Source organism: Cyphomyrmex costatus, unplaced genomic scaffold (genome assembly GCF_001594065.2).
Source record: "Cyphomyrmex costatus isolate MS0001 unplaced genomic scaffold, Ccosl1.0 scaffold69, whole genome shotgun sequence".
Taxonomy (NCBI): domain Eukaryota; kingdom Metazoa; phylum Arthropoda; class Insecta; order Hymenoptera; family Formicidae; genus Cyphomyrmex; species Cyphomyrmex costatus.
This window is the reverse complement of record NW_017280255.1, coordinates 183,457-200,059: the sequence shown is the minus strand read 5'-3', so window position 1 is coordinate 200,059 and position 16,603 is coordinate 183,457. Positions and strand designations below refer to the sequence as shown.

The 16,603-nt window shown below is 38.1% G+C and overlaps 1 protein-coding gene and 2 non-coding genes across 3 annotated transcripts in view; all 3 read left to right on the top strand.

Annotated features, from left to right (window-relative positions):
* Window positions 1-309: 309 nt before the first annotated feature.
* Window positions 310-383, top strand: TRNAN-GUU (transfer RNA asparagine (anticodon GUU)). Its single transcript has one exon. It is a non-coding gene; the product is annotated as a tRNA-Asn (tRNA).
* Window positions 384-1,048: 665 nt separating this feature from the next.
* TRNAT-AGU (transfer RNA threonine (anticodon AGU)) lies at window positions 1,049-1,122 on the top strand. The gene has a single exon. It is a non-coding gene; the product is annotated as a tRNA-Thr (tRNA).
* A 1,484-nt stretch (window positions 1,123-2,606) lies between these two features.
* The window catches only part of mbo (nuclear pore complex protein Nup88), a 69,968-nt gene continuing 55,971 nt past the window's right edge, over window positions 2,607-16,603 (top strand). The window contains exon 1 of the mRNA XM_018547847.1: window positions 2,607-2,816. Coding sequence (XP_018403349.1) covers window positions 2,607-2,816 — 210 coding nt within the window. The remainder of the gene's footprint in view (window positions 2,817-16,603) is intronic.

The window sequence follows — 16,603 nt, the reverse complement described above, 5'->3', positions numbered from 1 at the left end:
ATACTTGTGAAATAATAAATAATACTTGTGATAAAAAAATATTAGTTATACATATAACTAAGAAAAAAAATCACATAAAGAGAACATTTATGTTCATTATTAAGCTTATTAACAATATTTTGCTATTATATCAATCTTAGAATTACTTTAAACAACTCTAGTTTGTCTCAAATATTAATAATTCGTATATAAGATATTACGTGATACATATTTATAAAAAAAAAAATGTTAAATATGCATAATTAAAAAAGAAATTAGGTGAAGAAATAATGAAGACCTTGTCGTTTACTCAAGGCGTACTAACCGTCTGCCTCCGTGGCGCAATCGGCTAGCGCGTTCGGCTGTTAACCGAAAGGTTGGTGGTTCGAGCCCACCCGGGGGCGTTATATTTTGCATACAAATTCCTATACATGAATGCCACTTTATCATATACAAGTAATAACAACTAAAAGCGAAATCTGAAAACTTTAAACTCAATTTGTAAAAAAAAACTATTTATTTTTTAAAAAATAATTTAATAAAGATTTGTAAATAAAAATCTAACTTGTTATAAATTAAAGTTTATTATCATAGAGATTAACTAATAAAACTTTAAAAAGTTCATAACAAAATCACTTCATACAAGTCGTACTTACAGTTGCAACAATTCGTGTAATATTTAAATAGTTCGAAAGTGAAAATTGACCATAATTGATTCTATTATATCCTATTTGCTTCACTCGGTTTACTTTACATATCATTCATTGATATACTATTTAATAAAAAATAATAATGTAATTAAATCTTAACCGTTACTTGCAAATGCGCATTATTTTTTACAATTATACATTATCCTTTTATGTCTTTCACGTTATGTAATATAAATGATAGATTCCCCCAGAGAGCACAGATCGTGACATGTATAGTCCACAAAAAAATATTCAACGCGTGCAAGAAACGGAAGCAATGCAGTGTCACAAGAATTACAATTCAATTTGAAACTTAAGTGTCGGGTATGTCGGAATTTCCTTGGTAGTCGATAAACAGTAGATACTGACGTTTCTCCGTTGGCGCCGTGGCTTAGTTGGTTAAAGCGCCTGTCTAGTAAACAGGAGATCGAGGGTTCGAATCCCTCCGGGGCCTGGAAGCGAAAAATTATTTGCTTTGTTTTTTTTAACCTTACACAAATATGTATACCACACATACATACAATATACGTAATATTAAAAATCAAAATATATTTATTTTAGTTGTATACATGTATAGATAAATTAACGCGCATTTTGATCAATTTTTGGTTCATACCAAGTATATCAATTTATAATAAAAAGAATAAAATACGAATTTTTGTAATAATATAAAATTATAATAATATATAGAGAGATAAAGATATTAATTTGTTTATCGGTACATTTCGTTATAATCATAATTAAATGTAATTGCAGATCAATAATATCAGCTTTGGATTATACCATATGTTATTAATTATACATATATAATTTGTATATCTGATATTTTTTATTTCAGTAAAAGTGATATTCTATTCAATTATGTAGCTAGACAATACTAAATAAGACGTCTTAAAGACATTTGAAAAAGTCTTTTACGACTCTTTCTACCAATGTAGATTTTAATATTAATTAATTTTTTTAGTTTTTTTAAAAGTTAGGAAAGGATAGAAAAAGAATAAATTAAACCGAGATAAAAATAGAAATAAATATAAGATGACTTTTAAATGCCCCCCTTAACATAGCTCGTGTCATTTTTGAACATGTTGTCTTAGAATGCTTTTTGTCTGAATTAAGACACACAATAGGTCCTTCCTCGGGTCGTTCGTATCTCAAAAGTTAATTTTCATCACTTTTACAAATATATACGACGATTATTAAATAATTCCTACGTTTAATTTCATCGATCGATTTTCACTCCGATTCTTACATATATTTTATCACATTTTAAAAATATTTTTATAAAATTACATATTTAAAAGAAAGGAGAGGAAGAAATCTTTAGCCAAATGTTTTTAACATTTCAAAAAAAAATAACCGCGCCAAACACGAGTGACCCAAACGTGTGCATATTAAAGGTAAAAAATAATAATCTATCATATTTATGAATTATAAAAATAATAAGCTGGAGCAATCTCACTTACCCTCGTTGTCTCAAGACGTAACAACGTAAATCCGCTCAACTCCATTTTGAAGCAGGTTGTTCGCAAAATTACTCCGTCGCGACCTTCCCGAATCCTGGATTTCGCGGTTAAACCGGCCGAGTCGCGATCGATAACTTGCCACACGTGGCGGCCGCGACTCGAGTGCTCGCAACGGTACTTGCGATCGACGAGATTTTACAACATTCGCAAATGTAATTAATGCAACTCGCCCGCGAAATCGCATCGCCGTCGCGTTAGAATAAAAAATCCCGTTGAAACGAGAACTATAGCCGAATCGGACGCCGCGTCGCGAACAACGGCTCTTTCGAAAAACAGGTACCGCCTGAAGTTCGTCGTATCTCAAGTTCACGATGCGCGGCAGCCGTGTGGTGGCGTGCGTCAACGTTGTTGTATCCAAAGCGCGCGCGTTTATCGCCATAACCTCGCGTTACCGTTGCTCGCGTTCGAACGAAGGATGTCATCGTGCACGGACTTGTTGCGTCTGAACGAGAAGGGGCTATTCAAGGATATCAAGGCGAGTCTATCGAGCGGCGCGAAGGAAACACGGAACATCCTCGAGATTCGCGACAACGTGCTGTACGTGTGGAATGCCGACAAGTGTTGCGTGCTTACGCTCAACATCGCGGCGACCCGCGGCAAGGTCGGCGAAGATGTCCCTTACCAGGTAAGAGAGTCCGCGATCGTCACGCATATTGCACGTTTACGAAGGAACGTAAATAGATGAGAGCGGAGTCGTGGAGTTGCGCGTTGCATCGTGCAACCTAACCTAATCCCGACAACGCGCCGGCCGTGTCGGCTGCTAACGCGTGCGCCGCTTCACTGTGTTATCCAAGTAATACGGCTGTCTCCGGACACAGATCACGTTGGGTAAGGCCGTGTTTATTCGCGCCAAGGCACATAATATTTGACAAATGCAATATAGAAATGTTCGCAAGACTGCATTCAATTGAATTGGCATCGTCATTATAAATGACGATTTCTATGAAACGTAATATCGAACCAGTAGTACTATTTGCTGATGTGTATGTACACTCACTGAAAAAAATAATGTCAACAGCAGTATTTTGATTGAAAGTAATTATTTTGTTTTAATAAAATGACTATAGAGTTTTTTTATAAATAAAATAGTAAAATATAAAAATGTTTATGCTATACACTTATCTATATAATCTTTGATATTGATACAAAAAATATACAAGTATATAATTTAATAATATCATTAATAAAACAAATACGTCATGCTCTTGTTTTATTAAAATTTTATTTGTTTTGTTAATACTGTTATGTATCAATAAGATTATTTTCAATTAAAATAATACTGTTGATATAACATCATTTTTTCAGTGTATATATATAGGTATATATGTATAACATTTGTGTTTTATTTGATGATTGAATATGAACGAAATATTCAATGTGAAATAATTAAGAACAGTAAGAGAGAGAGAGAGAGAGAGAGAGAGAGAGAGAGAGAGAGAGAGAGAGAGATAAATATTAAGAGACAAGTGTGTGATGAGATTTATTGATTATTATACAAAGTATCCGTTCTATGAAGTGTAAAGAATATCTATTGTTTTCTTGTTGATAAATTTGTAATAAATTTGTAAATTAATTACAGTTTGTAAGTGGAATAATAAAAAATATAAAAATTTATATGTTTTATTATTCCATTTATAACCATGTTTGAGAAAATAAATTTTAAGATATTTTTTCCTAATTATTTGAGCATGTAACAATGTATTTCCTAAAAAATATTTTGCATTAAATAGACAGATTAAATTTTTGTAAATCATTAATTTAGTAAAATTTGTACTTGTATTTTTGTATCAATGTATAAGTATCAAAGATTACAAGTGTATAGCATACAAATTTTTATATTTTACTATTTTATTTATAAAGAAACTAGTTATTTTATAAATTTGTTACAAGTGTCTTTATATATTCTATATAATTACAAATTTTACAAAATAATATAATTTACAAAAAATTAATATTTCCATTTCATACAAAACATAATAAGTATTCTTTGATAATACATTATAAAATCATGGTCAAATAATTAGAACAAATAATATTTTGAATTTTCCATTTTCGTAAACATCTTCAAACAGAACGGTATTTTAATGCATCTATTATTCTTTTACTTTTTTAATAATAAAAATGTAAAATAATATGCTACAATATTTGCTACAATACTTCAATTATCTAATTAAATTAGATAACGTAAGTGTCTATAATTCAAGTCAAATGTAAAAAAACAATAACGAAGAGGCATAACGAAAATTTGGGTTTTCTGAAACATTTGAGAACTTAAAGGTATGAGTACACTTGCGGTAAATGAAAGAGAAGCGGAAGAATCGCGGTGAGAATTGGTCAAGCGGTACATTTCGCTCTCACTGGTGCTTTTATTTCATTTCAATGGCACCGCGGGATCAGCGGGTACGTTAATGCCTCGGCGCGCGAACGCAAAAGAGCGGCGAGGGGATAATTTATAGGAAATGGGTTGTTCGACGCTCCAGAGTAATTTAATTAAAATAAATGTCCGCGCCGCGGAGGAGCGTTACCCGCACGGACGGACCCGCGGTTCCACGACTGCGAATAAAATGCAAATTCAGACCCTTCATCGGGGAGAGAATCGCGTATGTATATGCATATAGGTATAGGTAGATAAAGGTGCCCACAAGGGTGGCAAGAGGGTAAGTGCGGACGGAGGGTCCGACGGTCTCTCGGTGCCGATCGTCGCCCGTTCATCCGTTGATTCGATAAGACCCGTGTTCGGTTAATTTCACTCAGCTGTTTTAATAACGTAACATTTCGTTTTACTTCACAGTGGTATGCCGCGATTAAACCTCATCAACCGACATCAGGAATGGCTTGAAATTCTTATTTCACGTTTATCTCAATGCATTTGTGAGTAAAGACAAAAGCATATACAAAATAGACAAAGAGCAATATCCATAATCTATCTTATTTTAAAATTATCTTAAGTAATGTCTGAGATGCTAACACACTCTTTATTTGGTTTATGACTTAAATCTTAAGACTATACTTCAGACAATCGAATATGAATACCAGCCAAAGTGTCTGCCAACTGTTGTTTATGGAAAACAATTAAATTGTGTTACCCATGTTATATACAATGCCATGATATAATTCATAAACGACACAATAATTGGCTTTATACTTTATCTATCGTGTACTCTTATAAACTTTCTAAAATAAAGTGTTAATCATCACTTATATCATATTAGTGGTAAATCACAAAATTATAAGTCTTATTTATTTTAAATCTTAAACCTATTCTATAATTGTGTAAGTTTGGTTTTAAGCATTGTAGTTGTAAGAAAACAAATTACAATTGAATTTGAAGAGAATATTCGACTGTGATTTCAATTCTTACAACTACAGTTACTTATAATCACATTTACACAATTATAAAATAGGCTCTTTAGGAAACTTACATTCAAAATAAATCAGCAGAGAGAGAAAGAGTGAGAGATCATTATGTCATAATATCTCAGCCAATCAGAAGGATAATAGATTCTCAGGACAAATAAGAACATATTATACGATTGATCAGTCATAACTTAATCTAAGTTTTAAATTATAAGAAATGGAATCATTTTTTTCCACTCACTGATTACTAATTTAAAATTACTTTATGACACACTACAACTCGTTACTGACTTCTGATCTACATGTACCAACGGCTTATTATAGAAAGCCCATTATTTCTAAACGACGCGGAAAAAATTGGCAACCTATATAGCACAAAAGCTTGCAGCAACGTTGCAATGTTGCTTCAATATTGCTGGAATGATCTGCGATGTATGGGAAGAAACATCTATGTACAATATGAGTACAATATAAAGCTGCGATAACTCGAGATTCTGGCCAGTATTCACAGTCAATTTTTATACTTGAGACTGTCTTAAGATGTCGTTATAGCCAATCAGAGAGCTGCATTAGCAGACATTATTGAGACATTATTTAAGATCCTAAAGTAAGACTAGACTCCGAATACCGCTCTTATGTAACGAATTGATACGCGGGATGGACGACAGATCGGACAATCAGAATCTTTCCGTAGCGACTCCTCGGATTATCATCGATTAAAAACGCGATGTCGCATCGCGGTAGCGGCCACTTTGCGCTCGCTCGCGCTACCGGGTGTACTCGCTCGGGCCTGGCTGAAATATCGGTCGTAAATAATAAAAGTTAGCGAGGTTCCTCTCTGGCGCGCACGCCGGGACTTTAAACCGGAAGATAGGTGTCGCAGGATACGGACGAGGGAGGCGGTCGCGGCAAAAGTGGCGGCGCGGCGGGTCGGGGGACGGCGGTGCGGCGCGGGACGGAGACAAAGACGCACCATTGTCAACCGCTCCGCCATCGGAACCGCCATCCGCCGCGGGAAACTTTGAATCATTTTTATTGCATAGAGTTATCTTTGTTACCAGCGGAACGAACGTCTAAACGCGCTTTCTCTCTCTCTCTCTCTCTCTCATCCTCTTTCTCACCCTCCCGCCCGGACTATCTCTCTCATCCTCTCGCCTTTCGCCAGGTCATCCCCAGCCCTTCGTCCTTCGTCCTCGCCTTCCTGCCAGTTACGCTCTCTTTCCCTTTTTGTCTCCCTGCTCCCCGTCTCCGACGACCGGGCCGAGAGATAATACGAACGCGAAAGCGTTCACACCCCTTTGGCTGCCCAAATGGAATAAGTTCTTTAATTCGCGGATTTACCGCCGGGCAAACGAATCGCCCGCGCTGTCGCCGAGATAATATTCGGCGGACGAAAGAGGGCTGAATTTCTTGGCCGAACTTTTCATTCATTCTCCGCGCGTGTCTTTCTCGAGGACCTCGGTACTCACGGAAAGTAAATGAATTTTGTGGAGCGTTAAGGCTCAGAGTTTATAAAAAGATTTAAAACGACTTGATATATCAGCCAAAGACCAATTATCAACAAGCATAATGAACAAGATGCTTATAAAAAGAGCTCTTATATGTTTTAGATGAATATTTAATATATAATTTTTTTTGATATCCTAAAGTCTTATATCGGCGTTTGCTGAAAGATTGATAATACATATTTAGATATTTATAATAGATATTTCTTTATACGATATTTATTCTAAATTATAAATATTCTCGAAGAAAACATTTGATTGAAATGAAAATTTAACCTTTCTGAATAACACGCTGCTTTGCTCGTGTTATCATCTGCAATGTGATCCTTTTTATATTATCTTTTTCATACTATCTGCTCTGATTACAAACACGAAACGCAGACGGTCACAATCGCGCCTAGGTAAGAATTACTTCGATTCGGGAGCGTAGCACGCTGCCAACGACCTACGTGAGGCTTTCTATATGCCTCGCGACGTATAAAAGGGACAATCTTATCTAAATTAAAAGTACCGGACCCCGCACGAGACGCGGTCGAGGGTCAGCGGCGCGAGCAAAATAGAAAATTTCGGGCGAAATTCCTACCTCCGCCACCAACCGCCGCCGCCGCCTCCATCTCAGAAGCGGAGCGGAATATCGCGTAATAAGCGAAATCCTCTCGACGATAATTAAAAAGTAATTTTACGGTGACATTTGTAACTGCGGACCCGCCTACCCGCCGTCGGTGGTAAATACACGTGCAGCCGCGCGTCCTGTGTGTACACAAGCAATAACTACGATGTACGTATCCTGTGCGTGTCTGCGTGCGTTCGAATGTGTGCGTACGTCTGAATGTTCCCGTGGTCAGATTCACGCCCGAGCGTATAAGCAAACGCGGAGGGGTTGAAAGGGGGGGAGGGGGGTGGTGGTAGCGGTGGTCCCGGCGGTTCCTGGCCGAGTATAGGTAGGTTAGGTGCCGTGTCGTGCACGTGGAGGTATACGAGGAGGTACCTAGAGCAATAAAATTCACGGGAAGTGTTTTACATCGGGTGGCGCGCATTGCTCTTTCTCTCTCTCTTTCTCCCTTCGCTGGATACGGCGCGGTGTGGAAGCGAGGGAGGCTCGACGAATTCAGTAAGTGGCGGACAATGGCTTTTGTGGTAGACATCGGTCGTCCCCTGCGCGCATCCCCTTCTCGGCATTCGTATTTCGTTCCACCGTTGGTACGGATACATTTTCCCACCCACGTTCTCCTCGTCCCGTCTTTCTCTCTTTCTCTTTCCCACGGCTACTCGAGCACTTGAAGCGTCATACTCCCGGAGATGTGGAAAAAGCGGTAACCCTACGCGCGAACTGTGTGCGTGGCGCAATTCCTTTCTCTCTCTTTCTCTCGCGATTCATTTATTTATTAATAGGGACATACACGCACCCTTGAAAGCATCGTCGGAGAGATAATCGCTCGGAGTTGCCGCGAAATGTTGATCAGTATATTCACTTATGTCCCGATCGAAAGAAAATACATATACTAATGAAGAATATACGTCAGCAGTATTATCTAATATTATAGTGAAAAATGTTTCATAATAAAAATTTCAACATTATATTAATTTCCTTTATATTATTTTTAGCCGACTTTTTTCTTTAATCTGATTTCTCTTTAATTAATTTCACATGACTCCCGTTAAGAATTTTAATTTAATAATATTATAAAAACGGATATTTATGTTTTCAAAAATTAGAACTTTAAAATATATAATTATATCAAAATTGGTTCAAAAGAACATCAACAACTCTAATGTACGCACTGATTTAATTACGTGGTAAAGACATTTTTAAAAGACAAGATTAATTATAAATTTGTCACGAAATTTATTGAGACACATTAACAACTCTGTTATGCACACTGAATTAATTACGTGATAGACTGGATACTTAGTCATAAAAATCGTTTGACATTAGGAGCAAAGTTTAATGAATCATCAAAGAGATGCTCAAACCGGCATTGCCGATGTTATTGGACGTCCAAGGCGGAAGCGAGCCGCTATAGAACGCCCAATACACGCTCAAGATGTAAGAGTGCGAATGTGTGTTCTCGTGTACTCCTGAGAACTAGCACCTTTATCTCTCGCAGCCGCGAAGTCGTATACAAGAACGACGGTGGTCCATTGTCAAAGCTGCCCGTTAAAATACGGAATACGCCCTTAGTCTTGGAAGGAGCCGGGCGCGCATCCGCCTGCCTCCATTATCGCCGCGTGTATAGCCTATGAGCGGTGAAAGGGCTGCAAGGCTCCCGCAATGACAATAATTCTGCGCTAATAACCCCTCGCGGAGACTTCTTGGAGCAACCCTTGTGATAGCGATAGCACCCCGTGTCTTTGTAACTTGGCTGCTCGTCCAAGTCTCCGCATCGGCCGACAACCGAGCAATCATCGAGCCCTTGGAACCCATAATCTAAAGGCGCCTTCAGATTTTGACCCACCGTGATTTTACCGCGATGTGTCTCGAGGATCAGAGACGAGGATAGCCTTGAGTCAAGCTTGATTGAAATTTTAAATGATTAAAATTCCGAAATTCATACGTTAATTCGTCAAGCATATTTTTATGTATTTTTGATCGCAGTTGAATCTAGTTAAATCGTTAACTGTATTAATTAATTATTTAGAACTAATGTTAATTATTTAATCATCGAGTTTTATATTTGAGACTGTCTTAAGTTCAGTTTTAACTTTCACGAACCAATCAGAGAGCTGTATCAGCATTTTAAGACATACCTACTTAAGGTATTAATTTTGAATTAAGAACGGATTACGAATACTGGTCTAGACGATTGAATATCTCGATTTAATTTACAGTGATTAAAGAATTATTATTTTTCCAAGATATACATATACTTTGTCACTTCTGTGACCAATTTTATCACATAAAAATAATCGACAGTAATGAAATACTTTTCAACAGTATCGTTTTTTGCTAAAATGAACTCGTCTCGATCGTTAAGCGTATCGAATCGCCTACTCCGACGAATAAGGAAAAGAGGGTTGAGGAAAGTGGGATGACTCTCGTTCCGCGGGGGGTGGCTTTGTCATCCACGGGACGCCTTGGCGGGCTAATGCATTTCCTTTACAGTTTTAATGGGCATTCATAACTAAGTTTAATAATGCCTGTAGGAGGCGAGCCGTCGCGGTTGCATATCTAATAATTCCACGACTCCACCTCGCGCAGGAAGTGGCGCGCGGCACGGATTTTAGTGGTGGCTGCGCGGGCTCACCCCCCGCATTGCCTCCAACCCATCACTTCTGAAGATATCCATCCGACCTCCTTCCCGTTCTCGCACTCTCTTTTCCTTTATCCCGGCAATTCTCCGCGCTGTTCGTAACAGCGTTCTTCGAACGTTCTTAAGTTCCAACTTACGCAATATAGGTAACTATTTAGGTATTTCTTCTTTGCGATGTTTAATTCATAAACATAATATGACGAGAAAACCGTCAAATTCAGTATCACATGTCGAAAACAGTCGTATTCTTAATTAGATACAATAATCTTATATAAATAATCAAACTAATGCGAATAATCAAATATATTACAAAACAGGCAAGTGAGAGTAAATTTAAAATCTACGCGGTTGTCAATGCGTTAAAATATATAGATATATTAAAAAATCTCTTTCAAAAGATTAATTTTGTAATTAAGTAATTTTGTAATTTTTGTAATCTTTTGAAAGAGATTTTTTAATATATCTATATTTAAATTTACTCTCACTTGCCTGTTTTGTAATATATTTGATTGTTTGTTTATCGAGAGTCCAATATAGACGTTAATATTTTTTAATGCGAATAAGTCTACTTTATGAAGATATCTATAATTTATAAAAATTTATTATTTTATCAATAAGAATAGATCGCCCATATGATCTTTAATATTATATAATAGGATTAATTTTATGAAATACATTCACTTCTCTTTTTCGCACTTATGTTTAACGGAAAAAAAAAAAAATTAACTTTGATATATAATGAATGAAATAAAATTGCGCACATAAAAAAGGGAGAAATATCTTTACAGCTGTCATCTTTCCTTTCACTCGATCGTAGAATCCAATGGAAACAATGAAATTGTAATTCCCGGGATGTTCCCAAGCGAGTCCGCAGAATTACCGAGCTATTTCCATTTTACGTCCGATACATATCGCTCGGCGGCCGAAAGCCCATTTGAAATGCCTTAATCGCCGTTGAATCACCGGCGATGAGGACTCGCGGACAGAAGATCCCCGGACACCTATAGCCACGGCAAAGGGTGAATGAAGGGGAGGAGGGGGGGGGACCAGGTTCCGGCTACGACGTTGGCATAATGGCGTCTTGGTAGTAGGACCGTGATATAAATCCCGGCGCCGTTATATGGCGTAACGTGCCATCTTAGCTCGGTCTTCGCCTGCTCTTCGCGAGGAAGAGGAGGAGAGAGGGTGAAGCCAGCGGCGCCGTCTCTAATAAATAACCCCGAGACAATGGACACTGTCCAAAACACGGCGGATCTTACGCCTTTAACTTGGGTACCAAGTCTCAACCCTTGCCCGCGATTCTCGCACCAACCCCCCTTGTTGCGGCCCCCTTTCTTCGGGGCTCTCGCCGCCCTCGCTCTCTCCGGACGACTCGTCCACCCCCGCGGTCGACGCTGCCAACGAATTCTCACCCCCCGAAAGCGACCATCCTCTCTCACGCCCCGTCACCGCGGTCTTCTCGAATTATAATGTTTGTTTCTAACAAATTACCATGATAATGCCCGGCGTCGCGCGGCGAAACCGTGTCTTCGGTGGCACACTTAAATTACGCGACTACGAGCGCGCGAGAGCCGAGAGTCGTCCTCGGCGAGGAACCATCGTGGTCGTTGCCGTTGTTGGCGGGGGGGGGCGGAGGATTCCCAGCGGGTAGTTGTAATGTTAATTAGCCACTTACCTAACCGTACACCGTAGACAATCGGACTCCTTTCTCGAGGTATTCCGAAGTTTCGTATCCTCGGCCGCGACGCGACGCCGCGCCGGCAAAGGAGAAGATTTAGAGGCCGACACGCGGAAAGCTACGAACGTACTGCCGTGATAGTTGCTCACCGATAGGAAAGTTTATGTTTCCGGCGGTATTCACGGTGCTTTTTTTCCCCATTTTTTTTTTTTTTCTTTACACCTTTCTCTACCAGATATTTGCATACGCGATTACTAAATAATTCGAATGGAATATAAACTCACATTTATTAATGTGTACAGCTAAAAGTAAACATTTCATCGCATATATTAAGCAAATTTATGCCATCAATTAGCGACTTTAAAAGTTCAATATTTATGTATATTAAAAAAAAAAAGGAAGCGCGCGCGTTGTTACTCGATATCTCGAATGAATGCAAACACTATGAAAAATGATGCATCGTTCTCCTCGAGTTGCAACGCATTTGCAAGAGCTGTCCTGCTCGCCGCGGGCACATTTGAGCGCGCTGATTTAAGTCCCGCGCCTGATGTGACAAAGCGTTATTACACTCCGCGCAGGGAACGCGTAGGAACACGCGTTAAATCAGAAGTCAACGCGAGGAAATTCTGTTCTCCCGGTCCGGAACATGTCCGCCAGCATCACCGTATTCGTCGGCGCGCGCGAAGCTGGCGCGGGCGCGCATAAAAATTATGTCAACTCCTACGGCCCGGCGAGCCCGCACTGGTAATATACTTTCTACGTTTCGTCAGCCGACACCCTATTATGCAGCGTGTAGCAGCGCGGGTTGCGAAGGCGATAAACTTTATTTTCCAAAATCGTCTGATGCGTGGCCGCATATCCCGGCCGGGTAACGATCGTGATAACGTGCAGCTCGTAGAAACGAACGAGGGATGATAGGGGGTTTTCCGAAAAAAAAAAAAAATTTGCCGACTGCAATTTTTTCACGCGACGTTGTCGCCGCGACGAGGTTTTTGATCGCCCTCGGTGGGAAAAAAAAATCGGGCGTTAAAATATTTTTTCCGCGTGACAACGTAACGCCGCTAGAAATATAATTAGCACTGACGCGCTTAAAATGACACTGCCATGCAGAGAAGACGCTTAAATTTATGTTTCTCGATTATCAAGTGACGAAATCGATAGGTAACTGTTGTGTCCGAATCGAAGAAAAATTATTTGATTCGTAAATATTTATTTGATATACGATATTACTCTTTATTACAACAATAGAAATAGATAAATATAGAATGATATCAAGAAAAAATTAAATTGTATTGTTACATCAATTCCTCGATCATATCGTTTTGAATTTTAAACGCTATTAACGTTAATCACTGACGATATTTAAAAAAAAAGCCGGTTTAATGTAGAACATTTAAATATTTGGCAAATATATAAAAGGAATGAATGCATTTTTGGTATTTGCAAATAATATTAGCGACCGAGTTCATTTCATCTCCTAATTTCCGCAAACGGATACAAACCGTTTTGATATCCCAGTTGAAAATTTGAAACCCCCATCGAGACCGCGAAATATGTCATTAAAATATTCATATCGCCGCATAAATATACCGGAATATTGATAAATGGTTAGCCGAAACGGCCGCTTTCATTACTCTCTGACTCGAAAAAGCCTGCTGGATAAAGCACGTTGCTTTACACTTTGGAATCATAAAACGTTGACTACGCCCGACGAACAGCCGTGTAACCGTCGTAATAGCGACAAAGTCGTTGACGAAGTTGACTGCTTTATTGACACGCGTTTATTGAGAAGGCTGCGTCATTCTCCGAAGTTTTATTAGAAATACAAGGCTCTGAACTTTTTCAATATCGACTATTGTTGGACAAAAAAAATACAATTTATGAAAAAGAAGAACGAAAAAAATTCTTTTCTTTTTTTTTTTTTTAAATTCCGGCCATGTGTCTTTATTATCTTTAATCTTTTCGATAAGTAAGATTAGTAAGGCAATTAACGCGCGACGACTGGCGGAAAAAACGCGATAGTATATAATTCGCGAAACAGAGAGTAGCGACTTATGAATGTATAATTTTTAATCTGCCACAACGACTCTAACCGCGAATATGACAGTGGTCTACAGCGAACGAGCTTTTAATTTATTGATATGTTTTATGAGACATGAAGATACAAGTAGCAACCTCCCATTCACTCTATGCTTATATCCAATGTGGATGGCAACTCGTAATAAAAACCTAAAACTTTTATTATTAGTATTCTCAGTTTAAAATAACAGATAGCGATAAGCGAGGATAGGAAGAGAGAAAGAGTCCTTACGATCCTATCATTCAAATCGCATGTAATGGAATTCCACCTCGATTAACATTTCGATCAAGACGAAACGTCGCAAGTTTGATCGAACTTCGCGTCGAACATTCAGCACTCACTGTCGTGGTATTAAATCGCCGAAGGGGGACGGCACGAAGGTGGCGGCAGGAAATGCTAAAAGAATAAGAAGAGGACGAAATTGAAGTGGATGGAGGAAGAACGAGTGAACCGAGCGAGTGTCTGGCACGGCCCTCGAGCAGTAAATTCAGAAACGGTGTTACAGGGCGGCCCCGGAGATAATGCGCAATCATTTCGGAATGGAAATTAAAATCAGATGATGAATCCTAACGATGCCGTTTATTATTTTAATTTTCCGCGAAGGCCGCCGCCGACGCGGGCTACCGGCGGCCGCCGACGCCGCCGCCGCGCTGGTAACTCGAGTTCGAGACACTAAATTACCTTCCTATTAGCCGTATAATTACAAGATGGCCCCGGTAATTTCCGTTTATTCCGACTTCGTCTCGCCGAACGGCCGCTTTATATTACGCGCGGCTGTACGCCCAGCGAAAATGCCCGTTCACCATATCGTGTTGATTGCCGTAACTACCGCGTAACGTACATATATATTATCAGAATCAACCGATAATCATAAACGTAAAGCGAAATCTTTGCGTTGATATCTGCGACAATATAAAAAATATAAATCTTATGACGCGAGCGCGAAATTCGCGAACTGAAAGGTAATTTTAATATCTTTTTATAATTCGTTAAATTTTTATTTAAAAGTAAATTTGGGATATTATTAAAAAAAACACACACACACACACATTTGCATTAATCAAATCAAAATATTTGCAAATAAACAAATCAAACGTTAGATAAATCGAGAATAAAAATCATATAGGGAATGCGTGCTGCATTCATATTGAGATTGGCTCTGTTTCCGTTAACAGCGAAAATCTCTTTCGTTCTTCGGCGATGAAATTCTCGCCGTTACGATCCTTTAAACGCACCAATAATCGAGACTTTTGCTTTTACGTGACGATAAATCGCGGACTTCTGGTGCCCTCGCGCGAATTTACATCCGCGGTGACGTATAAACTCCCTGGAATCGTTTCCCCCTTTTTCGCGCGATTCGCGCGCTGCGTACACCGCCGGCAAGCTTATTATAATGTAACTGTAACTTTTTATGTCGCTCGTAACTCCAATACAGCATCGCGTCTGTGGAGGCATCAGCATCGGTTTTCACCACGGTTGCTGCGTGCATTTGGACAAACAAGTATTATTGCCTTTCTTCCTCCTTCCCGGCTGGCTCGTTTATGCGACTTCTCGCTCGAAACGCTCGTGCCGTTTGTGCCTTACGATTGGAAACGGTTATGATGTACGCGCGATTTATGTGAATCGCTAAGAGACTTTGTGCGGATGGTGCGGTCGTATTCGAGTTGTTTCCATGTATCGCGAAAATGGGACGTTGCCAGAAGAACGGTAACTTGGTTAGATCGTATTACAATAAATGATAGTTATTAACACTAGATCACCAAAGTAATCAAAATAACTAGTTCGTAATTTTTTTTATCAAATTTCTAATGATGCATTTTTTATGATTTTCTACAACTTTTATTATATGTATTATTAAATTGATTAAATTAATTAACGTACTTTTTTACTTTTTCTCTCTCTTTTTATTCCAAAGATATACTTTCTAAATTTTCTTTGGAATAGAATCTCATTTTAAACAGTAAAAATTGAGCCAGTCTTGAGAAAGAGTGACTCAATTTTCAACTTTTAAGAGTCAGATTCCATTTTTTAGAGTAAAATTCTCTAAGTTTTATAAATATTTAGTGTATTTAAATAAAAAATAAATATATGTTAATTTTTTTTAATATCAATAGTTCTAATGTTAAAATATAAAATAGATAAGAATATGTAAGATAATGTGTATGTTCTATTGATTTAGTAATTATTTAAATCTTTGAGATAAATAGAATTATTTAAAATAATAGAATAAAAAACATTAAGTACAGGACTCTTAATTTCAAAAATACAATTATGTATTGTAATGTAAAATGGTAAGTAAGAGTCAGATAAATAAACAGATAACGCTTTATCACATATATTCAAATAAATATACTAAGATACAGTAATAAAATTATAAAATTTACTATAGTCCCCCCCCCCCAAATTGACAAAATTTATTATACATGCATTACATGTTTATTTATCTGACTCTTACTTTATTTATCTGACTTATTTATTTATCTGACTCGTTTATATTACACAATTGTATAATAGAATAATTTATATATATATATATATATA